Source organism: Coloeus monedula, assembly GCF_965178545.1.
Source record: "Coloeus monedula genome assembly, chromosome: Z".
NCBI classification, from domain to species: Eukaryota; Metazoa; Chordata; class Aves; order Passeriformes; family Corvidae; genus Coloeus; species Coloeus monedula.
In genome coordinates, this window is record NC_138822.1 from 76,673,906 (window position 1) to 76,698,899 (window position 24,994).

The following is a 24,994-nucleotide window of genomic DNA, read 5'->3' on the forward strand; positions in this document are numbered from 1 at the left end:
GGCAGATGTGGCCCCACCCTGAAAGCAGCTGGGGGTGCCCAGGGTCGGGGGGACTGAGCTGTGGGACCCAGCTGGGCCACCAGGGTGGCATGGGGACCCAAAGGTGCCTCTTGCTGCAATACTGAGCAGTGTCCATGCAAGGCTGTGAACACCCATGTGGGCCCTTTTGTCCCTTATCCCCGTGTGTGCCCTTTGACACAGACGCACACACACACACACACACAAAAGTTCCTTCCCAAGGCACCACCCCCAGGTGACCCCTGTACATCTCCTGCTGCCCTGCTGCCTGGGGGACCTCCAGGACCTGCATGCTGCATCCCCTACATCCTGCAGCCCCTAACCCACCTCAATGCACGCGCTGCTGCCCCTGTATACACCTCAACGCGTACACTGCATCCCCTATACACACCCTTGGTGCTCACCTTTCCTCTCCATACACACCCTCTGTGCAAGCACTGCAGGCACGATATTCTGCAGCCCCTATAAACCGTAGCCCCTCTACACTGCAGCCCCTATATATGTACTGCACCCCCTACCCACTGCAGACGCCCCTGCCCAGCCCTCCTGCGCTGCCTGGGCTTGCTGCCTCTGCCCTGAGACACCCCCAGGGTGGTGGCATCTCAGTCTCCCAGGTCCTCAGCTCAGGAGGATCACCCTGGGGGGGCAAATAATGGGGATATTGGTGGGAATGGTGGGGGTGGAGCTTATTGGGGTGGGGCTGGGGTTGGGGGTTAACGTGGGGTGGGGGTTGTTGGCGGGGGGAGGGCAGGGAGGCCCAGCAGAGCCCCCCACTACCAAAGACTGCCTGGGTGCCAGGGTCCCCAGACCGATGACAGGGAGACAGGGGGCACTCCGAACTACCTCGTTGGGGCTGCGTGGGCGCCTCCTCCACCCACTTGTGCCCCAGGGTGCCAAAGCAGGTGAGCGTGGAGCAACGCTCACCTCTACCTCAGCGCGGGGGGCTCGGCCTGTTCCCCGCACTCCCACCGCAGCCACGTGACTCCGTGTATCTATTAAAGGAAACGGACTTCTGAACCAGACCGGTGCTGGGAGTGGTGTGCAGGGCATGGTGCCTCCCACCAAGCTCCATGGCCCAGTTTGGAGGTGCAGGACACCCCAGCAGCTTGTGATACCCTGGGGTAATAGCTGTAGTGCTTGAGGTTTCACAGCCCACCTCATGCTTGCCTCCAGCTCAGTTTCTGGGAGCTCTGACTTGCAAACAGATGTCCTATACCCACCAGAGCCCTCAGACATGGGCTGGATCAGACAGGGCACCAACTGCGGCTGTGCCAGCCAGGCTGTGGGGCTGCCTGCCCCCACAAAGCCCCCAGTGGCAGCTCAGCCATGGGTGGGGGTCCTGCTAGGCTACCTGTGCTGGGAAAGCAACATCGCCCTGGAGCTGCTGAGATCGTGGCCATGGGTCTGTGAGGTTGCAACTGGCAAGATGCCAACAGTGCTGGGCCAGCCTGGTACCCGAGCAGCGCCCACAGAGGACACAGGTGACCATGGTGGAGCCGGGAGGCACAGACATAGAGATGTGTGGTCACTTGTGCTCCCTTGTGCAAACTCAGTGGTGTGCACACCCACACTGTCACTCTCACTCTGCTCACACATGGGCTTCCACACGTGTGCAGCCACCTGTACATTTGAAGAGGCACAGGGGACTCCCGTGGGGACAGTCACTCCAGCCAGAGGCAGCCACGGCATCAATTAAGCCGGGTCCTTGGCATCCAAGGGGACAGAAACTCCTGTTTGAAAGTCGCTCCTGAAGCCTCCCGGCGACACAGTTCCTCGGGGGCAGGCCCAACCCAGCCCGTCGAGGACATCCTCAGTCCTTCGGGAACAGCCCCAGTCCCTCGGGGACAGCCACAATCCAGACTTGCGCCGGCGTCCCAGCGCGGATTCCCAGGGCAAGCGGACACGCCAAGCCCTCCGGAGGCAGCCGCCGCCCGGACCCCCGAGCCCACCCTGACAGCGCTGTCGCTGTCCAGGGTGCTGCAGCAGCGCTGCCCACCCCGGACCCAGCCTCGGGACACGGGGGTGGCACGGGGGGTGGGGGTGGCACGCTCGGGACATGTTGAGGACATGGGGTGACACAAAACCCTTGCAGAGGACCGGTGGTCTGGTGGGTCCACCCCTGTGGTCTGGCCACCGGGGCTGGGGGAAGGTTCATGAGCAAGGGGGGCGTGTGTGTATTTTACCATAAACCACCGGGGGGGGGGGGGGGGGGGGAGGGGGTGTTTGTGACTGTACCAAGAAGAGCTGGAGTCGGATTGATGCAGCCTTAATTGGGGTCTTGTGTCCCTTGTCACTGCTGTGAAGTGCTGGCCACAGCTCATCGAGCACCGCAGCCCCAGGGAGCCGGCAGGGCACATGAGGGACCGCGTCCCCACTCATTACCAGGCTCAGAGGGTGATGTGTGTTTCCATGCTCCCTGGGGAGCTTGGGGACACAGCTGCTGTCACCTGAGTAACTAGCCGTGATTGATGCCTGCTTCCCCATGTCCTGCAGGGACTGTAATTGAGCAGGAGAGAGAAGGCGGAGGATGAGGGGACAATCCAGGCCAGCCGCAGGAGCCCTGGATCCAGCTTCAGCACTGGGCCGGGGGCAAGTGGTTGCATCCGTGTTTCCCTGCAAGCTCCAGGGATGGGGATGTGGTCAAAGGCCTCTTCTCATTCCCAAGGAGCAGGGAACAGACTTCCTGTGCTGGGCTGTGGGCAGTCAGCGCTGTAGCTGGAGCTCCTTTCCAGGGCTTGCAAACTGGATGGGACTCTAAAGGGTGGATGGGACAGTTCCAAAGCCCCCAGGGGCTTGAGTCCCAGGACTGCCTGAGTTTCTCATCTCAGGGTACTGGGTGGTGTGGGACCCTCTAGTACAGGCATTTGTGTATTTGGGGCATTGCCCATCATGCTGGGTGCAGACCACGGTGGAGCTGGTACTCTCTAAGCACAGACCATCGCTGTGTGCGCAGCCCCTGCCCCCCCTCCAGCCCCCAGCCCCTTCTGCAGCCCCCGGGCGCTTCTGCTAATGAAGCCATTTCTATTTGTCGCCTTTGTGGAACAAAGCTCAGCTCTTCCCCTCTGAAGGTCCCAGTTATCGATCCTTGGGAAGAAAAGGCAGCACACACGAAGCTTCAGCTTTCCCCTGCTGCCCAAGTGCTCTGCACAGCTTCTGCAGGTGCTTTGGGGGGGCGTAGGGGCCACTGAGGCACTGGGCCACCCCACAGCTCCCTCTTGCATCCTGGTAGGCCTGTATAACTCCCAGTAGGAATGTTTCTATAAGGACAAAGATTTTTCAGGGCACGGTGGGTTTAGGTTTCAGCAAACGACAATGGGAGGGTTCTCCAAAGCCAGCCGTCCCACATTACCGGCCATGTTAGCAAAGTACCTGCTATTAGCAGATGATTTTTATCTAAAAGAGTGGCTTAGAACCTTGGCTTGTTGTCCCCTGGTACCTGAGGTATGGCAGTGTAACACCCAGCCCCATGCTCATCCTGGCACTGCTGAAGTCATGTGGACATGATGGGACAGTTGCAGGCTGAGCCCTGGGAAACAGAGAATGACATCAAAAGGTGTTTTGAAAATTCACAGAATCACAGAATTATCAGGGCTGAAAGGGACCCCTGGAGATCACTCAGTCCAACCCCTCTGCCAAGGCAGGGTGACCTGGAGCAGTGACACAAGAACATGTCCAGGTGGTGTTTGGATGTCTCCAGAGAGGGAGACTCCAAAATCTCCTTGGGCAGCTGTTCCAGCGCTCTGCCACCCTCAAAATAAGGAAGTTCTTCCTTCTGTTTTATCTTATGGCCATTGTTTCTCACCCTGTAACAGGGAACCACGAAAAAGAGTCTGGCACCATCGTCTCTGACACCTGTCTTTGAGATATTAAAATGCGTTAATGAGATCACCTCTCAGTATTTTATCCCAATTCAACAGGCTCAGCTCCCACAGTTTCTCCTCAGCAAAGAGATGCTCCAGACCCCAAATCATCTTTGTGGTCTCTGCTGGACCCTCTCCAGTAGCTCCTTGTCTTTTTTGTCCTGAGGAGCCCAGAACTGACACAGCACTCTGGATGTGGCCTCACCAGAGCTGAGTAGAGGGGCAGGATCACCTCCCTTTCACCTGCTGGCCACACTCTTCCCGATGCACCCCAGGATACTTCTTGCCCTGCAGTTGGGAAGCCCTCTGGACTTCATTCTGTGGCAGATGCTGCTACTATGAATTAATTTCATCCCTGTCAGAGATCCGTGTAATTGTGAATGCCGGCTGAAGGCAGCAGTGGCTCTGGGGTTGGCTGCACCATTCATTAGTGCTTCTCTTCTTTGCAAGTGTCACCTGTGGCAGTCGATAACAGAAAGGTGAACGAGGGCAGATAGAAGCCTGGGGGAAAGCCCGCGGCAGCCTCCCGTTATTTCAAAGGGCCTGCATCCACACCGATCGCTATATCAATTCCTTTTAATACATCCGAGCGCCTCTTTCCTGGAGGACCACGCCGGAATGAAGCCGCCATCGACCGCCCTCCCGAGCAGCGGGAGGGCTGGACGCCTCCCTCTGCAGTGCAAATCGCCATCGACCTCCCCGCATCCTCTGAGAGGGGCTCCGCTCCGCCATCCGAGGCCTCCCCTCCCGTCTCCATGGCAACCGCGGCCCTTAGCAACGCGCCACCATGGCAACCGCCGCGGAGCGCCGGAAGTGAGGCGCGGCCGCTTCCGCCCGGCACGAAGATGGCGGCGGGCGCTGCGGAGCTGCGGCGGCTGCAGTGGCGGCTGGAGGAGCTGGAGCAGCGCGTCGGCCTCGGCGGCGGGGGATGCGGGCCGCGAAAGGTGCCCGGGGGGAGCTGCGGGGAGCGGTCGGGGGCCGTTTGGCGCGGCCCGGCGGGGCCTGGGATGCCGCGGCCCGGCGGGGCCTGACAGCCCCGTCCCCTCCCTCTGTGCTTCTGCAGGTGGCGGACGAGCTGGTGAAGGTGCAGGTGGCGCTGAACAATATCGCTGGCAAGAGGGAGAGGATCAAAATCCTGTTTAAGAAAAGTGAGCGGGTCTCGTGGAAGGGAAAGAATCGCGGAGGGCAGGAGAGGGGAGCTCCAAACCGTGGCGTTTCGCTGCTCTAAACAAAAGCACCTTCCCCTTCCCCACACCTCCTGATTTTGGGCCCTTATTTTGGGTGTTTGGCGCAGAAGTAAGAAACTGAAAGAGGGTTTTGTGCTCGCAATCCTTCAGGTCAGCGGTCGGAGGTGGGAAACGGACCGCTGCAGCCTGTTAGTTACTAAATGTCCATCTGCCCGTGTCAGTGCCAGGATTTGCTCTGCCCGAAGTGCAGCCCCCGAAGGTTCTCGGAACATGAGCTCCTGAAATGAATTCCTGCACACTTGGACTTCTTTGGCATGCTGAAGTAGCTCTGCCCTCTGTGTGTGGTGGGACCAATAAGGTTCACACTCAGTGGACAGATGTGGGGAGTTGCCTCCTATCTGGGGGGTGCTTTGTCCTGCAAAGCTGCCTCTTGGCCACGTTTTGCTGTGTGTTGTTGCAGGAAGGGTTGTTGTGGTCCAAGTCTGCAGTGGCTGCTCAGTATGAAATCATAAACCATGTATTTATGGATGATTTTAAGGACCAGGATGGGGGGCTGTTGACTGGTTTTGTCCTGAGGGTGGGAGGAAGCAGATTTCACTGACCTTTGGTGTTGTTATCCAGACAAAAAGCAGTATTAGCAGTTGTCCCTAACGCAGTGGTTTTCCTGGCTCGAGCCATTTGTCAGTTCTTGGCCACAGTGCTCCAAAATCACATAGAAATTACTGAATCTGGGCGGGGAGGAAATACGGCAGCTAAGTGAGGAGCATTTGCAAAGTAATCTGATACGTGGCATGCAGGGGAAGCTGCACTTGTGAATGCCATAACATCTCCCCTACTTTTTGTCTCCAAACCTGTTTATCCCTCCAGTTGAAGATGTAATAAAATACCTTGACCCCCAGTACATTGATAGGATGGCTGTTCCAGACGCTATGAAGCTGCAGTTCATCTTGGCAGGTATGGCATGAAACAAGGGGAAACAGGAGGCTTTTGTAGCACTGCAAAAAAGCGTCCTTTGCCTAAGATGGATCGAGATGGATTTTTTCAGTTGTAAAGACAGGGCACGGCACACTCTGTGGAGGTATCAGAGAGATGGTTTGTACAAGGATGTCTGTCACCCTCAGTGCTCCCTTGTGCACAGCCACACTGCAGTTTTATCAGCTCTGATCTCTCCCATATTGAGCATTCACTTTAGTCCCGAATTAATCGAAGGCTGGTAAGAAAAGCTGGAGCTAGAATGGTTTCCTCACCCCACTTCCTGAATTATCTGGGCTGTGACAAAAGTAGAAAACATTTGGGTGTATTTCAGCACCCTCTAGCCTTGTCCTCTTTTGACCCAAGGAGTTTGATCAACTGGATGGTATAGTCTGTGAATGGAATTTCATAGAGTCATGGAATGTTAAGGGGTGGAAGGGACTTTAAGGACCATCCAGTCCCAACCCACCCTGCCATGGACAGGGGCACCTCCCCAACCTGACCAGGTTGTTCAGAGCCCCATCCAACCTGGCCTTGAACACTGCCACGTATGGAGCATCCACAAGCTCCTGGGCAACCTGTGCCAGTGTATCACCACCCTCACAGTAAAGAATTTCTTCCTAATATCAAGCCTTAATGTCCCCTCTTTCAATTTGTACCCAGTACTCCTTGTCCTAGCCCTACAACTCAGTGGGGATTCTCCTGCGTGAAATTGCTCTGAATCAAGACCCAGGGACGTGCAGCACAAAGTGTGAATAAAATCATGAACAAGCCCCTTTCTCTAAAGACAGATCAGCTAGAAAATTACCACTGTTTGTGAAAAGCCAAAGCACTTGTGTTTACTGATGTTGCTTCTTGTCCCCCCCCAACAGAGGAACAGGCTATTCCTGCCCGTGCAGCCCTTCTGGAGCAGGTGAAGAATCTCCAGCCCATCTTGGACAGCACCAGTATCCAAGGTATGCACATTTTTCTGCAAGATGGAGCTGCAAATGCCACCTGCTAAGCTGCAGCCTGTCCTGCTTTCTTTCTTTTCTCTTGAGCCTGAGACTAGAGAAGAGGACAGCTTAGTGATGTGAGAGTAAACTGGGTATAAACTTGGTCTGCTCCTGCCTCATGCTGCTCTAGCCTCCCTTGCAAGGTCAAGGAGGTGATAGAGTAGCTTGTGAAGCAGGCTGGAGACAGCAGCGTGGCAGAGAGGGTGGAGACTGGCAGGTCATTCCTTTCTGTGAGCTCTTGTACATTCAGAACATCCCTGTTCCTGGCACAGACAGATACCTTTTCGACTGCTACCCAAGTGGTTTCCTCTGATGTAGTTCTTGAGTAGCCCTCGCTGTGGGCATCCCTGAGCTCCTGCTGTGTGCAGGATAGTTAAGTAGTTTTCTAATCCTATATGAGGTTTATCTGTAGTGTGGAGCACTTGCACTCAGTGAGTGGAGTTTTGCCATGCTGTGCTCACGGAGGAAGAATGGGCTTTATCTTGGAAACTATTCCCATGTGCTGTAAAACAACCCAAACTGATTTCTCCTCTGTGCTTCCAGCGGTTCCTGACCATGCAGCCAAACTGCAGCGGCTCTCACAGATCCACATACAGCAGCAGGTACCGTGAATATTCTATCAGTATTGACTAGAAGGGCGTAGGAACCTTTTGCAAGTGGCTGTACTGACACCCCTGTATTTGCAACTGCAGGAATTGCTCATTTATGACAGTTGTTTTGTGGTCAAGAATATGCATACTACAGTCTTAAAGAAGTTGAAGTACTCCAAGGGGGAAAAGGAGCCAGGATTTCTGTCATTTGAGTCCAAGTTGGAAATCTGCCTACCATAACCTTGATCAAAACAGAGCTTTCAGTGACATGTAGTAAGCAGTGGTGGGTTTAACCATCTTGAATTCCCCCTTTCACTGAGACACTGAGGTGAAGCACTGCACCCCTCCAGTGTCCTAGTTTCTGGAACATTGTTGACACTGTCACTGTGTCACTTCACCCTTTCCCTCCCTGTTTGAGTGCTCCTGGAGCTGGCAGTGAGTAGCCTGGGCAGTTCCTAATGATCTCTTCCAGCATTTTGCCATGAGTTTCTGCTCTGGGACAAGCAAAGCCTGGATACTGAGGAGAGGCAGGCAGCAGTGCAATCCTAGGAGCTTTGGTGCTTCTTAGCACCAGTGTTTGTGACCTTTCTTTTGATTGTGGAAACCTGTCCAGCTGCAGTGAGCAGCCACAGCCAGGGCCTGGGCGCTGATCTCAGTGCTGGCCTTGGATGAGCTTCCTGCCATACTGTCAGGGATTGGGAAGGGTAGATGTCCTCCAGCTTATGTGTTGCTCATGCACTGCGTCTCCTCTCTTTGCAGGAGAAACGTCACGATCTCACTGACAGTGTCAAGACACTCCTTGAGGACTACAACAGAATGGTATCCTTTGAGCCTTGGGCCTGGAACAGCTGAACTGACCCCTTCCCCCTGGGCTGATCCTGTTGGGTCTCCAGCCCTGGGTTTAAGAGCCTTTCTGATGTGGTGACAGCTGTGTCCCTGTCCTGTCTGCATAGGATCCCAGTGCCAAGGCACATCCTGAAACCACAGTGGGTAGGGAAGCTGTGTAGAAAGCCCTCGCACTGCAGTGGTATGTGGTGTTCAGAAGCGCCTCCTGGACTCCTGTGGGTGTTTGGTGCTGTGCAGTGGCTCAGCCACTGGACAGATTGAATCCATGTAGGCTTTCAACAGCCTGGTGCCCTGGGCCTCTCCCATGAAATCAGGATTGTAATAGTGCTGTCGGGATGCTCTGACCTTGGTTTCTTCCTCGCAGTTTCCACGTTACTTTCCTTAAGTGTCACGTCCAGACCCTGCTTCTCTCCAAGCAGTTTGTGCAGTGGAATGAAATCCTGACACGTCTGGAAGCGGCCAAGCAAGCGAAACCTGTGGCAGAGTGATGGCAGAGCTGGGAGCATGGCAAGCCCAGGGTCCCTGTGGCACAGCTTGCATCATGCTGGTCCCGCCTTCTTCCCGCTTGGCGCGAGCATGCTGAAGTGGCACAGCGGGATCCTGGGGCACCCGGCTCTGCACAGAGCTGTGCCAGCCCCAAGTTGAGGCCACACTGCTCCTTAATCTGCCACTGTTTGCAAAAGTTGCACTTCCCTGAAATGCATCAGTTTTAACATATTTTAAAACCCCTTTTTGTTCTTACTGTGGGTCACAGTAAAATCCTGGAATGCTAACTGGGTTGTCTGTCTCTCCCTGGGTGTGAGGACTGCTCCTGGCAGAGACTGGGGGGTTTCTCTCCACGCAGTGATCTCTTGGCAGCCTCCAGAAGATGGCCAGTGGTTCCTTTCAGCCTTGGACCAAGGGCAGCTAAATCCCTTCCAGTCCCACAGTCTTCCTGACTTTTCCTGTTGGTGTGAGTTGCCTGTGCCCAGGGGAATCTGGTCTCACGGAGCTTTTCTGCCTTGTCATTCTCCTATCTCTGTACTGAGAGGAGGCAGCGGCTTTTGCCTTTATCCTGCCTCTGCTTTCCTGAGGCTGCTGCAAGCCAAAGCCCGTGCTGGCTCTTTCCCTACAGGGGCACAAGCCGTGCCTTGTCTGGTCTGGCTGTAGCCAAGAGTTTCCAAGGCCATGCTTTTGCAAGGGTCTCAAACCCTTCAGATTGGTGAAGGTGTGACCTGGAAGTCCTGCAGGAATGGGGCAGAATCCCCACAGGAAGTCCAGAAGAGCTTGCCGGTCCCTGTACTCTCCCTGATCAGTAACCTCACTGGTTGTCAAACCACGGTGGGGGCTGCAGGCCTGCAGAAAACCCCCGGCTCCCTCCGGATGCCTGGGGAGCTCAGGTAAGGGTGGGGGCACAGGCGCGCACAGGGACACAGCGGCTGTTCCCGGTGCAGGGAGAGCGGGATGTGCCGCTGGGAGCCGGGCCGGGCCGGGAGGTGGGCGGAGCCCGCGGCGCGCCCCGCCCATGGCCCCGCCCACCCCTCCGGTGATTGATGGGCGTGGCCCCGGGACCGAGCCCCCCGCACCCGCCTTGCGCCTGCGCGCCCCCGGCACCGGCCGCCATCTTGTGTCGAAGGGCGGGCTGAGGCGGCCGCAGGTGAGCGAGGGTCCCGCACGCCCCGCGTCCCACCGGGGCATCTCTGAGTCCCACCGCGGCATTCCCGTATCTCACCGCGGCGTCTCAGCTCCCCACGGGCCCCCGGGCCGCGGCTCGGCCTCCCGGGCCCCCAGGCACTGATGGCGGCGGCGGCCGTGTGGGAATGAGGGCCTCGTGAGCTCCCAGGGTTCGGAGCGGGGGCTCCGCGCTGCCGTGTCCTTGCGGAGGCTGGGGTGCGGGATGCTGGGTCTGGGTGCCCGGGACTCAGGAGCCTGCGGGTAACAAAGTACTGCGACCTTTAGCACCTTGGGCTGTGCGGTGGAGACGTGGAGTGCCCTGCACGGGTCAAGCAGACTTAGGTCAGGATGGCACCTGCCTTGGCAGAGACGGCAGCTGTGGGACCTGATCTTTCTGTCTTTCCCTCGAGGAAACTTTTTGTTCCTGCAACCCGTGGCTTGCCATGTCCCCTGTGATCTGCAGTGTTTTATCCTCAGCTGGGCTAGCCAGGCCCCCATGAGCCTGTTTCTGTAACACGAGGTGCTGCACATAAACTCTGCTTGAATTCATCCTGTGCATGTCCTTGTGCAGCTGTGGCCAGCATCCCCTGAGCTCTGTTCTCAATAATCCCAGCTCATTTGTTTGGTCTGTCTTCTCCTGAGATGTAGCAGTGTTTTTTATGTCATCCTGTTTAGGCCCACAACACCAATGCTATTTTTTTCACAGCCTGCCTGTCAAGGCTCATGTTGCCCTGTGGTAACGTCCATGCTGTAGGTATGTCCTTATGAGGACTGGGCTAATCTTTTGGTTATGCCATCTCAGGATTCCCAGCTCTTGATAGCTCAAAATGCCCTTCAGAGGAAAGGTTGTAGCTAACTGTGGTGAGAATTTCTTTGTGTAGCAATTACAGTGGGCTCGGTGTTCATGGGTCCATTTTCCTTTCCAGCACTGCAGAATGGAGAACTATAAGAAGACCAAAATTGTGGAGAAACCTTGTCCTCTTCCTTTCACTGACCTGCCTGCTGATATTATTGAAATGAAGGTGAAGGATGGGAGCAAAATTAGGAATCTGATGGGCTATGCCATGAGCAAGATGGAGCAGGACTCGGTGAGGCAGATTCTTTTCACTGGCTCAGGCAAGGCTGTGAGCAAGACCATCACCTGTGTGGAAATCATGAAACGAAGGCTCAAGGAGCTACACCAGATCACCAAAGTGCTCTTCAGACAGATTGAAGAAATCTGGGAACCCATTGTGCCTGAGGCAGGCCTCGATGCCTTGACAGTGAAGAGAAACATTCCTGCCATATGTGTCCTACTCAGCAAAGATGCCCTGGATACTCAGGAGCCAGGGTACCAGGCTCCAGGATCTTCTGATGCCTTCTGGACTGAGACACTGACAGCAGAATCGCAGGGACAGATGAAGAGGAAGCAGGGTGGAGGCCGGGGAGCCGGCAGCACAGGGAAGCACCCTCGCTCCACCGGGGGAATACCAGGGGGGCCCTGAGGCAGCGGCACCACGCACGGCTCGGGGGAGCTGTGGAAACCAGCCCGGGGCTGTGGCTGCACAGCTGCTGCTGAACACGGGGACTCAGAGGTGTGAGGGGAGGGCAGGAGGAGTGGACTGTTAAAACTGGGTGTGATCGTAGCTGTCTGAAAATGTGTTTTCACAAGTTCCCTTGCCAGAGGCTGCCAGGCTGTACTCCTTAGGGGTTTTTGGAAGACAGGAATTGCCTCTGCTTGAGCAAGAACTGTTGGTGTACTGTCAGTGACCCCCATTGAGGGGGCTGCTCCCCCAGTCAGGTTTCCGGTGCCCGGGGGTGCAGCAGCCTGGGCAGTGGGACAGACACCTGCCTGTGTGCTGGGTGCAGGTTGTTCTGACCGGTACAAAGTGGAGACAGGACATGGTGTGGAATTCCCCTGCAGCTGCCAGCATCGCCAGGGCTCATGATGTACAGACAGCAGGGCACAGGGTTGGGCCAGTCATTTCTGTGTCTGAAGAGTCCTTCTGCTGAGCCTGTCAGAGGGGGTTGAATGTAGGACTGCCAGGATATAGCTCAGTCTGGCGTCATGGGCACGTAGCTCCCTTCGGCTCAGCGGAGCTGGCGGTCGTGGTTCTCTATCCAAACAGGCACCAGTCAACTCGTGTTGTAACCAGCCTGAAATCCTATGGCTCTGTGGCTGTTCTGGGGTGGTGGTAATGGGAAGCTCTAATGGATACTGTTCTTGCCTCTTTCTTCTCCTTGATAATGCAAAAAGATGGGTTTAAAATAAAGGTGTAACTTCATGTAACTTGGAAATTTGTCATGTCTTCCTCATCCCACTGGAGGTCACCCTGTAAGCACTGGTGGTGGGGCTGCGGCTGCTGGCTGAAGCTCTGCTCTTCCAGCTCTCCTGCTGCTCTGCGTTTGTTCCTCTCGTGACTGTAAATGGACCCTGATCCAAGGGGAGGTTAATATCCAAATACTGACCTCCTTTCACATCCAAAATAGATGAAGGTTGTGGGTTTTATCTGTGAAGCTTTTTGCTAATTTTTTTTCCTCTTTGAAACTGGCTGGAGCTGTAGCCTCAAAAAGACTCATCCTGAACTCTGCTGAGTGAGGCAAAGGACAGATCATCTTTTCTTGTGCCGTAGTTTCCCTCCTGGAGCAGTTCTGGTAAGTAATTCTGGGCAGGGGAGAAGGGCTGTGACAGGCTGAGCTCTTGCCTGAACACCCCCTGCTCACACGGTGTCCTGAGCACTCCCTGTCCTGCACACTCTTCCCGTGTCCCTGCCTGTGTAGTGAGCTCCAGCTGGATCCAGCACTCTGCACTGTCAGTTAACGATAGAAGTGTTTAAAGAAGAGATTTTACCTAAGTGAGGAGGAGCAGGAGAGGCACAGTGTGTTACTCGTGCAGCCCAATGCCTTCAGACAAGACTCCGCATGCCTGTGCGGCGCACAGACACCTGCCTTGCATCCAAAAGAGCAGGGATTGTGCCAGGCTTACACGCCTGCTCCTCCTCTTCTGGAGGTTTCACTGCTTCCTGCCCCACTACCTGGAGGTAGTCAGGGAAACACTTGGACCTGTGCACTGTGCCAGCACATGGGGGTTCTGGGGATGCGGCAGAGTTAATCTCTTTTATCTTTGTGCTGTTCCCAGCTGCTGCTCCCTTACATCTAAGGGGGAGACTGCTTTTCTTGACTAATTAGCAGATTAGCCATAAATGCCAAGGAAGATGCTAGAGTGTCTGATCAGATGGCTTCTGACATTTCAACTGGCAATGTGTCTGTGTTTACTCAAAACACCCTCTTAGTAGAGAGCCAGGAGCCAGATCCTCAGGCAGCCTGTATAGCCTTCCCTCATGGCCGCGGCACGTTTAAAGCCTTCTCATCAAAGCTGCTAAGTGATTGTTACTTTTGTTTCACTCAGCTAACTCGGTGACTCTCCCTTCAGGACTGAGCTTTACTTGACCATCACACCCACGGGTTTGGGTCAGCCAGGAGAAGTTCCAGCTCCCTTACTGCTCTGCCCTTCACCCATCCTTCATCCAGCTGCCTCTTCTGCTGTGGGGACGCACCATGTGGGGATGCCTGGCTGCTACAGACCCCTGTGTCACTGCCGTCATCTGTGTCACCCAGTGTATGTGGGGCCCAGATGTGGCTTTTCAGAGCAACTGCAGGTTCCTGCGGGTCTCCAGGAACCACCCCTAGAGCCCCTCCTGCTGTCTCCCAGCCATCCTTTGGGTGTCACATCTGTGTCATTCACCAGAGTATCCCCGCTTTGGGGTGATGCCCCACACCAGGGTGTCTCTGGCTCCAATGCCCATATGGAAGCTGGCAGCTGTGCACGGGGTCAGGCTGCCCTGTACCTCAGTTTCCCCACTGACAGGATGGAGAAGCCAGCTGTGCTGGTGAGGCTGATGCTGCCCATGTTCTCAGGTACTGATAGTCCCTAAATGTCCTGTTCCCTCCCCTCCCTGGATTATGATGGGGGTCTCTGCCCACCCTGCCGCCTGCCTGTAGCTCTTGTGACCTGGGAAGGACCCCAGTCCAGCCCTGACAAGTCCGTCCTCAGCATCCTCAAGCCCCGGTGTGTGAGGGACCAGGTGCACGCGTGTTTGTGTGTGTGTTTGTGCGTGTGTGTGCAGGGGCAGGGCGGGACAGGCAGCAGCAGTGAGAGCCGGGCGGTGGCACGGCAGGGCAGCACCGGGGTCAGTACCGGGGGTCAGTACCGGGGGTCAGTACCGGGGGTCAGTACGGGGGTCAGTACCGGGGGTCAGTACCGGGGGTCAGTACCGGGGTAAGTACGGGGGTCAGCACCGGGGTCAGCACCGGGGTCAGTACCGGGGGTCAGTACCGGGGGTCAGTACCGGGGGTCAGTACCGGGGGTCAGTACGGGGGTCAGTACCGGGGGTCAGTACCGGGGGTCAGTACCGGGGTAAGTACGGGGGTCAGCACCGGGGTCAGCACCGGGGTCAGCACCGGGGTCAGCACCGGGCCGGGTCCCGCTCCGGGCCGGCAGAGCGCGCGCTGCCCGGCGCTGTCTCCCCGCCGCTCACGTGGGAGCCGGGCGAGGGGGCGTGTCCCGAGCTGGGCGTTCGGCCAATGGCAGGCGGCGGGCGGGGACTGACCAATGGCGGGGCGGGGGCGGGGCGCGGGCAGGGCCCGCCCCCCCGGTACCGGCGGGAGGGCGCGGGCGGCGCGCGGGGCTGCGGCACCCACGGGCGGCCGCGGCGGGACCGCGCCGGCTCCGAGCGCTCCGCGGGGCCGCGCCGGGGCCGCTCCGCGCCGGGACCCCGCGCCGCCAACCCGCTCCGAGGCGGGGCCCGGCCCCGGCAGCGCCGCCCGCCCTCCCGCCGGCACCGGGGTCCCGGCGGTACCCGGGGAGAAGCGGAGGCAGGTGGGTAACGCCGGGGCCCCGCGGTGGGAGGGCGGAGTTGGTGGGACCTGTTGCTGTCCGGTGCCGGGAGCTCCGTGGGTGTCCCTGTCTGCGGCGGGCGGGGGTCGGAGGCCCCGGGGAATCCCGCAGCCGGGGCTCTGCCCGACCCCGGTAAAAAGCTCAGCCGGGGGCTGACCCCCCACCTGCTGCCACCCAGCCCCCGGCTCCGTTCGGGGTGTGGGACCTCGCAGCGGGGTCCCGCCGCCAGCAAAAGGAGTTGGAGGGTGGACAGGGCATCGGAGCGGGGCCAGGGCTGTCCGGAGTCAGCCGGCGGTGCCCGGCGGAGAGCGTTTGGGCCGGGATGAGGCGATGGGCCTCCCACTGGAGACACCTCCAGCTTGGTGGCCCACGCAGGGGATGAGGGGCACAGCCAAGGCTGGCAAGAGGGGGCCGGAAAAGTCCCCCAAACAGCGTCAGACCATGGAGCTGCTGCAGCCTTAAAACTCCAGCAGAGCCCCGTGGGCCCGGGGGTGGCCGTCCCCTGGCACCCCCACAGCCCACCCAGAGCGGCTCGCACAGCCTGTCCCTTCACGCCCATGGTGACGGTGACTTTCTCTCTTCCAGGTGCTGGGGGGAGAAGAGTGATCCTGTGTCCTCACTGCCCTGCCAGAGGAGGGGAAGCTGAGAGAAAGCTTCCCTGTGGTGTGGTGCAGCCCGGGACACCGCTGTGAGCAGCCAAGCTGACGGGGTGACACCGTCCTGCTGCCAGCCTGGCCCCATCCCCATTCCACCGCCAGCACCACGGCCGTCGCCTTTGTCCCCTGCCAATGCCAGCAGGTGGAGGCTGCACGCTCCATCACTGCCCTGGCATCCCAAGCGTGAGACCGAGCTGTGGGTCCCGCCGATTCCTGCGGGACAGTGGCCATGGGGGCTGCTCTCTCCACCGGAGCGATCGTGGCAATTTCTTTTAACTGTGTCATCGCGTTGCTCATCCTCATCCTCTTCCTCATCCTCTGCAAAGCCTGCAGGACCCCCTCATGTCCCAAGAAGACCCCGGCTTCTGATGTGGATGAGTCAAGGAATGAAGAGAAGTACCTGCTGCAGCCCTGATCTGCCTGGGAACTTGGGTGTCTGGGAGTGTGCTGAAGGAGTTGTGCCAGACTGGATGCCTGTGCTGGGACTGGAGTGCTGGACCAGGCACAATGAAAGCTGAGGGGACACCAAACTGCTTGCAGAGGCTGTGACAGGGGGCACAGTCCTTTGTGGTTTTGGTGTGTGAAGTTCCTGTGAATGCCCACAGTGATGATGGGGATATGCTACAGGGACAGTCATGCCTGTCCCAGCAGCCAGTGAGCACAGTAGGAGCCCTGCCTTCAAGTGCACACCATGTTTGGGAAGAGCTTGTGGGCTCCTCTCTGGTGCTCATTGCCTGGGACAGTGGCCAGCTGGGGGGCCTGGAGAGGGGAGGCAGCAGGGCTGGCACAAGTGCTTCTTCCTGAGCAGGCTGGCTGCTCCGTGCCAGGGTGTGCCCAGGGGGCACCGAGCAAGCCCCGGCCCCGCGGGCAGAGCAGGGTATTGCCAGTCCAGATGTTTGGTGGTGGCCCTGGGTGCCATATGCCCTCAGCCTCAGGTGGGCATTTGGCATATGTCTGCCCAAGCAGCGGGTTTAATGAGGCACAAGAGGGCCTGCACGGTCTGCCTGATCATCCCTGGCCTGTCTGTCAGTCATTAGCACTAACGCTGCTAGGCAAACGACCCTCCTCCTTGATGGGTGCGTGTCCCTGCCCTCCCTCCTGCCTGCTCCCAGCTGAGGCCAGCCAGTGGGATTTGACCTGCCTGTGAGCAGCATGCCCTTGCTGGCATCCCCGATCCCGCTGAGAGCAGCCTGGTGTGGCTTTTTCTTGGGGAGATGGGAGACATGGGGGCATGAGGGCGCCTGGACAAACAGCTCTGAAGGTTCTTTGACCCTGCCTGTTCCCTGGGGATCACAGTGGCTCTGTGGGGAGGGATGCTCTCATCTGGCTTGTCTGCAAGCCTGGCAGCTGCATCCCCCACCCTGCCAGCGGGTGCTGTGGGTTTTGGAGGGCTCTGCCTTGCCTTTCCTAGAGCCGAGCAATAGCCACAGTCACCACTGGCATAGCCACTGCAATAAGGGGACAGGAGGGTGGGATGGGAGGGACGCCAGCCAGGGTCCCTGCACAGGTTTGGCCAGGCCTGGCAGAGCCTGCAGCTCCTCCCCATGTCAGGTGTAGCATACACATCCCTTTGCAGCCTTGTTTTTACTAGACTAATAAACAGATTGCAGGCCCCACGTTGTGTCTCTGAGCTCTACCCAGTGCCTGGAAAATTCGGGGGGAGGTGGCACGACCTGCAATCCTGCAGGGCTGAGGAGCAGCTGCCCCCAGGGCTGGGGCTGATGTCTCTGGAGGACTGCTCAGGGATCGTGATAAGGAAGGGCTCGTGTTCACGTCCATCTGTGGCTTTTAAATGCTCGGTGAAACCTGACTGGGTGTTTCCTGCCTTCTTGCCTGGCCTGGGGGCATATGGGAGTCAGCAGGGAGCATTCCCCAGTCTCTGTGCCAGAGGTACTGGAGAATTTCCAAGATTTTTGCCATCTCAAAATCCAGGTGTGGCAGTTCCATGTGACTTGCACAAATGCCTGGGGGGGCTACAGCGCAGAGCTGAGTCTCTCTGGCCACTACTCCATGCAGCCATGAAGCTGTAGCCCGGAGGTTTCCTGAGGGCTGGTGGGACCAGCCCCAGCCCCTTCCTGCCCTCCACAGGGCTCTCATCTGATGCAAGCCCAGTCAAGGCTGGGGAAAGCCAAGGGCCATTCGGCTCTGGAGGGCCAAGCATGGTGAGATTTGCCTAACACCAGACATAACTGCACACCACAGCTCTCCCAGCACCTCCATTTATTTGTCAGGGCACAGAAGCAAAGTGTTCCTGCTCTGCAAAAAGTGGGCAGCAGGGGCCCGTGGCTTGCATGCCAAGCAGCCACCGATCAAAGCCGAGCTTGTTTGGCCAGAGCCTGCCCACAGAGTCATCATTCCCCCCTCTCACTTCCCTTCCTTGCTCTCTGGCTCTCTCACCAGACTAAGCAGCTTCTCCAGCTTTTCCATTTCCACCTCAGGACCTTTCTTCTTCACCTCCTGGCCTTTCTTCTCCTGCAAAGAGACCAAGCAGGATAGAACTGTGAGCAGGGGGACACCAGGGATGAGGAGGGGTCCAACACAGGGAGAGCTGCTGGAGTGCTGTGTCTAAGTTCTCACCCCTCAGTGGAGGCTGACCCACAGGGGGATGCACCTGCCCATCTTCATATTTCAAGCCCACCATGCCATGAGATATGTGAAAGCTCCTATGAACTGGGAAAGGACACGAATGAAGTGTTTGGATGGGAATGGGAGGCAATCTGTTCATTCACAATGACTCAAAGCCTCTTCTGCCTCTCTCTTCCTAGACCTTCTTAGACCCATGGGACTGGACCACGGTCTAAGCTACTCCCCCAAGCTGTGGGTAGGTGCCAGGCATGCAAGACTGCTAGGGCAGTGACAGCAGTGCAGATGTTCAAAGCTCCCCAAAACAGCCCCACCATGCCCATCCCATGCAGGTGCTCCCGGGCAGCGGCAGCCACAGGAGAAGGGATCATCCCTTTTGCACCCAAATGGCTTTTCCCAGGCGGGCAGCTGGTGTTGAGAGCCCCTGACCTGGTGGTGAGAAGTGAGTCAGGGCTCCCAGCTGTGCTGTTAACTCCTCACTGAAGCTCTCCTGCACCTGGTCACGTCATAGCATCCCAAGGGACAGCCCTGTGCCTCACTGCAAACTCTATGCAAACCCTGATGCATGGGCAAAGAGGACAAGCACTTCCCACAGCTCCCTAGCACTTGGCCCAAGCATCCCAGGGGCTCTGTGCCTCGGTGCTAAAGCAAACCTCCAGCATCTTGAGAGAAGTCACGTAGCACAAGGGAAAAAACCTGGCCAGTTCAGCCCTCTCTTGTTTGGGAGCAGCAGGAGCTTTCCAGGCCTGGCACAGGACGATGTCCCTGCTGAAGGCACAAATGCCACTCAGTGCTTTGGGCAGAACAGCTTTCTGCTGTGCTGTGGGCTGCAGCATTGCTCTCAACAGAGTTCTGGCACTTTGGGAAAGTGATTAACTGGGCTTAGGCTCTCCAGGTTCACATCATGTCAGACACAGCTGCAGCAGAGGAATTTTCCAAGCTACACTGAGCCCACCAAGCCCTACTGCAGCTGAGCATCCACACCATGGGATTTCTTGAAAACAGCATCCCCACAGTCACCACTTCGATCACAAAGTGCTGCCTTTCAGTCACAGCCTTCCCCTTTGCCAGCCTGCTGGATCTCACCTTGCCTCTGGATTTGGTGGGATACCCCCGCTTTGGGGCTGGGGAGCTCCTCTGTGCACAGCATGGCTTTGGGCACCCCAGAAAGCAGCTGCCAAGCACAGGTGAGCAGGAGGACTGGCACAGTGTGGCAGGTGGGCTCAGGAGATGTGGCGGTGGGCCTCCAACACTGCAGCACAGCAAAGTGAAAGGAACATCCCTGACCAGGCTTGGTGGCAGCCTGCAGAAAGCTGCTGTACTGGCTCTTCTTGGCATCCCCAAAGCACAGCCTCTGCTCTCTGGACTCTCAGAAGGCCAGGGGAGCAGCACTCAGCATCAGAGGAAGGAGGCTGCCAGCTTTGCTCTTTCCCCACTTAGAACAGATCAATTCTCCTTCCGCTGAATCAGCCCCGCTAATGGCCGTGGGTGCAGCAATTACAAACACACACCTTCCCTTCAGCACTGAAGAAATGCCAGCACACGGCACGGAGAAAGCTGAGAGCCCACATGGATCTCACTGTTTTTCTCTAACAAACATGGGCATTGCTGAGTGATGACAATGCGCAAAGAAGTCCACAGGGAATCCCCGTGTCCTTCCTCATCCCAGCCCAGCACAACCTCGATGGAACAGAGGTTTCCTAAGCTGCCAGAGGACACTGCTGAGATGAAAGCAGTCCTGAGGGGAGGATGGGGACAGGGATACTTGGAAACCCCTCTGTTCCCAAGAAGACAGCCCCACTGCTCTTCTGAGCACTGGGATGAGCCCGGGTTGTTTTATTTACTGAGTCCATTGACTGCATGGTGGGACAGGGCTGGTTTGCATTAATGCCAACAGGTGAGCAGTGCCCTTCGTGGCTCTGGTCTGGGCACTGTGAGTGATGTTTGTAGTAACGGCCCACATCACAGCAGAGCATCTCTGTGAGTGAGAGTCTTGGGATAAACACAGCTGCTCGAGGTATTTCAGGACTTAGCTATTTCTGCAGAAGAGCTGCCTTGTTGTCTGACAGCGTTCAAACCCCTCCCTTTGGCACCCTGTGTCACACACAGCACCACACAGAGGTGCTTGGGACAGGCAAAAGAGGCAACTGCTTTGCTCAAACGGGAAGAGAAGATGCTGAAGCCACCTCCATCAATCCATCTCTATCCCAAGCCCTTTGATCTCCCCACCATAGGTCCCTAACTGACGTCCTCCAGGCTCACGGGAACTGTGTCTAAGCCTTGCTGAATTCACCAGCCTCAGGCAAGGCTCGGCTCCTGGTCACCAAACTGTCCCTAAAACTTTGACTTTCACACTGGCTGAGCTCCTGTGGTGCTTCTGAGCACGCTGCAACAAAGCCACACGCAAGCCTGTAATGAGCCGTAACCGAACCAGAGCCCTAATTTAACGCCACATAACCAAGCAAGCAAGATGACACAGGGAATGGAAATTACAATGTCCTTTTGGGGGCACTGGAATGGAAAGTTTCCCTTTATTCCGCCATCTGCTTCTCCCAGGGTACTTGTGAGCTGGCTAGGCCACTGATGGCACCAGCACAGCACTGTGGGATCTGCTTGGATGCACGTGGCAGCTTCCTACAAATCTGGGGGCTCTGGCTGCATCAGGCCTCTGAGGAGCAGTCCTTCTTGGAGCAGAGCTATCAGGATGTCCCAGAGCGAGCATGCACGAGGCGGGGAAGCGTCACTTCCACACGTGGCTGCCGAAGGGCTCTGCCTCCCAACAGATGCCACAGCCAGGTGTGGAGAGGGCACTCGTGGGGCTCTGCCACCATGTGCGCAGCTGAGCCTGTTCTCCACCTACGTCCGTCCTTATACCACATCCACGGGGCTCATTAGGAGCTGACAGTGAGTCAGGGCAGAACATTCTCCCCATGAAACTGTTAGAGGCAGAGCTGAGATTACATGGGAGGTCTGTCCCTGAGGAGTTCATGGAATGGGCATTGAAGCTGCTCAGAGCAGTGTTTGCATCGACTTTATTGTTAACTGCTTCCAACAGGAGAGTTCCTATTGAAATGGTGATGAGGGACATGGCAGGAAGGCTCACGGCAGGGCCAGAAAAGGTGCTGTGTGGGGATGGACTCTGCCCTGCTGACAGAACATGACCTCAGAGGGGGAGACAGGGAAGAGACCTCCTATTTGTGTCCATGCTGCTGCATTTGTTGCCAGGTTCCTCATGGCCCTTATGCTCCCTTTACGTCATGTCTGGGATTTCCCTGACTCGTCAAGCAGAGAAACTGAGGCAAGGGGCTCCTGGCCTTACAGGCAGTGTGGAGGACCCTCGATGGTCCTCTCAGCCCCAGGGTGAGTACTGGCACTGCAAGTGAAACAGGAGGTGGGAGATGACTGAGGTGAAGCCTCAGAAGGAAGGGTGGAGTGAGGACTAGGACAAAGATGAGGACAAGGACTGGCTGCTTGAAGATCCCAGATCCACTCCCTTGGGAGCCTCAGCCACACTCCTTCCCATGCTGGCACATGCTGAATTCTGCATTCAGGTTATGGGACTCATTTAAACTGGAGTCTTGGCTGATGCCTTCATTCCCTAGTTGAACAGTATACCACTGAGTTAATAAAACTCTCCCATAAAAGCCATGATGCTGGCACTTTTCAGCATCCATGTCTTTTTCCCATTGGTGGAATAATCATAAAACATCTGCTCTAAAGTTTCGATTAAACAAGGCCAAACATATTTATGTTTAAAAGCAGCAAGGAAGTCAACCTCACAGACTTGAACATAGGCAGGAAAGTCCCTACAACTTCCTTGGGAGCAGAGGTGACCCTTTACCCTGCTGAGCTTTGGCCAAGGGGCACAGGCCTATCTCTGTCCTGCTGTTATCATGACACTGATGTTGTTCCTTACAGGATGGGACTTCTGGACACAGTCATGCTGGAACAGGATCTAGACATTTTATAAAGCAGCCCAGTGACCTAAAAACTGGCTTCCCATGCAAAAAGGGTTTAAGCTTTTACAGAGTTGTTTTGAAGGGGGTGAGAAGCTTCAAGAAGACAGCCAAAACTGCTTGCTGTCATTATCCTCAGTGGGAAGGGGCACACAGCCTGCCAGGTGTTCAGAGGTGTATTTCTTTGGGAGAAGATAATTTATTGTTCCTTCTACTCTGCTCAGGGGTAGGTTAAGGTGATAGCTCCAGGGTAAGGGCCCCTCCATTACCAAAACACACTAGTGACTGGTCTGGTGAACTCAATGAATGAAAGCAAAGATGAAGCTTCCCTGGAGCATTTCCATCAGGAAGACCAAGGAAACCCAAACTTCTTCATGAACACAGAAAAATTTTCCTCATCATCTCCCTGGGCCACTAAACAAACATTAAGAGGATCAACAGGAATATGACAGGACCTGCAGTCCTGAAGCTTCCCAGATCTACCCCATCGTGATCCTATTGCAACCCAGTGCTGTCATATGAAGCTAGAGTTATGCTGAGCTGGGGATGATGTCTGTGCCGGGACCACTTCTGGGCTCTCAAGAAGTCCATTTACATACAGCAGCAACATGCTTTTCAATCACAGAGAGCCTTGAGGAACACTCACAGCCTGATCTGACAGCATCGCTCCTGGCCCATGGAAGGATTAGCTGACAGACCAGAGATAAGGATTTAGGCTTATTCTGCTACTGTTTGGAAATAAATGATGCAGTAAATGTTTTTGCAGGGAAACCAGCAGAAAAGCCCAGGGGATGGCTGGGTCATTCAGGTGACAGCAGCCACATAGGATCATTGGCCTCAAAGGATGCTCTTACCTCCAGCTTCAGGCACAATCTGTGCAGTTCAGGGCAGGCACCCCCACCTTGCACAAGCTCACATCTGCCTGGCATAGGCACTGGTCCATGCCAAAGCACAGCAGGGCACACAGGTCTCAGTGCCTCAGCTGACCTGCCTTTGCTTGTTGGAAGTCACCATTTAAATTGGGTAAGTCACAGTGCTGGGACCAGCCTGAGGCTCAGCAGCACATCTGCCAGGAAAGGCGTGGGAGTGAAGGTCAGGATACCCAACAGACAGGAAGCGCAAACAAAATTGGATCAGACCTGGAAGCAGATGGGATTGTCACTGGAAATAAACCAGAAGGAATTGGGCAGGGCATGTGGGCAGAGGTCACCTGTCCCTAAATGGTGGGTAGCTGCCCACAGTACACCACGGGCTGGTGGTTCACAAACATCCGTGGGAGAGGCGAGGGAATGCCTGATGGAATGGATGGGCTCTGCAGCAGCAGAGAGCTAATAGCCTGGGCAAATGATAGCCACCAGGGAGCACAGCCATCGTCACAGCTCTGTGTCTGCTCTGCCAGGGGCTGGCTGGACTCCACATCCTTGCTCACCCCCACTGCAGTGTCCTCTGGCCAAGCAGAAGTTGTGCACACAGCAGGAGCCGATCCCTGAAGAATGTTCCCTGTTCTTGCTAACTCCAGAGCCTCGAGCAATGTCTCTTACAGACCACTAATTTAGGCACCTAAATATAGCCATAAAAAGACCACATTTAGCATGAAAACTTCAGTGAACAAGGCCAAGCTGAGTGCAGATTTGTCTCATGGCTGTCCCCACAGCTCCTCTGTGGCATTACAATGATTTGTTACCTCCTTCTGAATTTATCCCAGTACCGGCTGCAGAAACCCACCAAAACCATTTAAAACTATTGGTCTTCTGCCTTTCGATTGTCTGACACAAGTTCAAAACAAGGGATGTGGTCATGACCTTCAGTTCATGAATCTCCAAATAAATAGCTTTAAAGAGAAGGATAAATTTTAAAGTCATCCCAACATCATCCTAAGACATTATGGGTCTGAAATGAGCCAATATCCTTAACTCTGCCCTGCAAAGATGCTCTGATTAGGAAGCATCAGCAACAGGGTCCCAAGAGGTCACACTGTTTTGTCAGCCCTGGGGATGATTTGGCTACACTCTAACTGTGAGCTCTGGGTGTGTGAGATGAAAACCAGCTTTCTTTTGGGTGTCAGCACCCTTAGTCACTGAGATGAGCCAACATCTATAGGCTCTATTCAAATAGAACAGCCTGGTGAGGAAACAAACTCTTCACAAGGTACATGGAAAAGATTTCCAGTCAAATCACTTAACTGACTTGTACTAAGCACTGAGAAAAACCACTGTGTGCTCATTGTGCTTGGCAATTACTCTGTCCTGGCACACTGAGACCTCCTGAAGAAGTCAGAGTGGAATAAAACCCCTAAAAGCTCTCTTGTCAAGTCCAGGGAATCCTGGTGGTGCAAACCACCATTGGGATAAGAACAGAGGGATGGGATGCCCTTTCCTTCACCTCACTATGGGGACAGGCAGTGCATCACCCACTCAAAACCCTGGATCCAGCCCTACTGGGTTCAGATTTTCTGCAGTGCCATTTAGTTCATCGGGATGGGATCAATTACTTTAATTAGCTTTTAACTTGTTGGGAAGCCCCAGTACTTAAAGCCTGTCTACATGCCATGTGGTCCAAAAGCATGGGATGCAAAGGCTGGCAGGGACATCAGTTCCCAGTGTTTTAGCTGTGGGATCTCTCAAACCCATGCAGAGGGGAGGAAGGAAACAAGAAGGGGATTTTAATTGAGATTGTCCATAAAACCCACTAGACAGGCAATACCTTGTGCTCTAGCTCGACTTCAAATACTGCTGCAATTCCAGTGACACCCGGACACCAAACCTCTGTGTAACCTAGACAATCCAAAAGCTGCGCAGGCTT

The 24,994-nt window shown here is 56.0% G+C and overlaps 4 protein-coding genes across 4 annotated transcripts in view; 3 read left to right on the forward strand and 1 right to left on the reverse strand.

The window, feature by feature from the left end:
* The first annotated feature begins 4,703 nt into the window (after nt 1-4,703).
* On the forward strand, nt 4,704-9,234 carry DCTN3 (dynactin subunit 3). The gene is made up of 7 exons (XM_082300876.1): nt 4,704-4,822; nt 4,942-5,026; nt 5,933-6,019; nt 6,910-6,993; nt 7,576-7,634; nt 8,382-8,441; nt 8,867-9,234. The coding sequence occupies exons 1-7, from the start codon at nt 4,724-4,726 to the stop codon at nt 8,954-8,956; spliced, it is 564 nt and encodes a 187-aa protein (XP_082157002.1). The 5' UTR covers nt 4,704-4,723; the 3' UTR covers nt 8,957-9,234.
* Nucleotides 9,235-10,088: 854 nt separating this feature from the next.
* RPP25L (ribonuclease P/MRP subunit p25 like) lies at nt 10,089-12,379 on the forward strand. Its single transcript, XM_082302195.1, has 2 exons — nt 10,089-10,104; nt 11,048-12,379. Exon 2 carries the CDS (start codon nt 11,057-11,059, stop codon nt 11,603-11,605), a length of 549 nt encoding a protein of 182 aa, XP_082158321.1. The 5' UTR covers nt 10,089-10,104; nt 11,048-11,056; the 3' UTR covers nt 11,606-12,379.
* Nucleotides 12,380-15,848: 3,469 nt separating this feature from the next.
* Nucleotides 15,849-16,621, forward strand: ENHO (energy homeostasis associated). Its single transcript, XM_082301394.1, has one exon. It carries the CDS (start codon nt 15,883-15,885, stop codon nt 16,066-16,068), a length of 186 nt encoding a protein of 61 aa, XP_082157520.1. The 5' UTR covers nt 15,849-15,882; the 3' UTR covers nt 16,069-16,621.
* Nucleotides 16,622-18,017: 1,396 nt separating this feature from the next.
* The window catches only part of DNAI1 (dynein axonemal intermediate chain 1), a gene marked incomplete at both ends in the record, with an annotated part of 138,155 nt that continues 131,178 nt past the window's right edge, over nt 18,018-24,994 (reverse strand). Inside the window, one exon of the mRNA XM_082301716.1 lies at nt 18,018-18,125. Within this exon, the coding sequence (XP_082157842.1) occupies nt 18,018-18,125 (108 nt within the window). The remainder of the gene's footprint in view (nt 18,126-24,994) is intronic.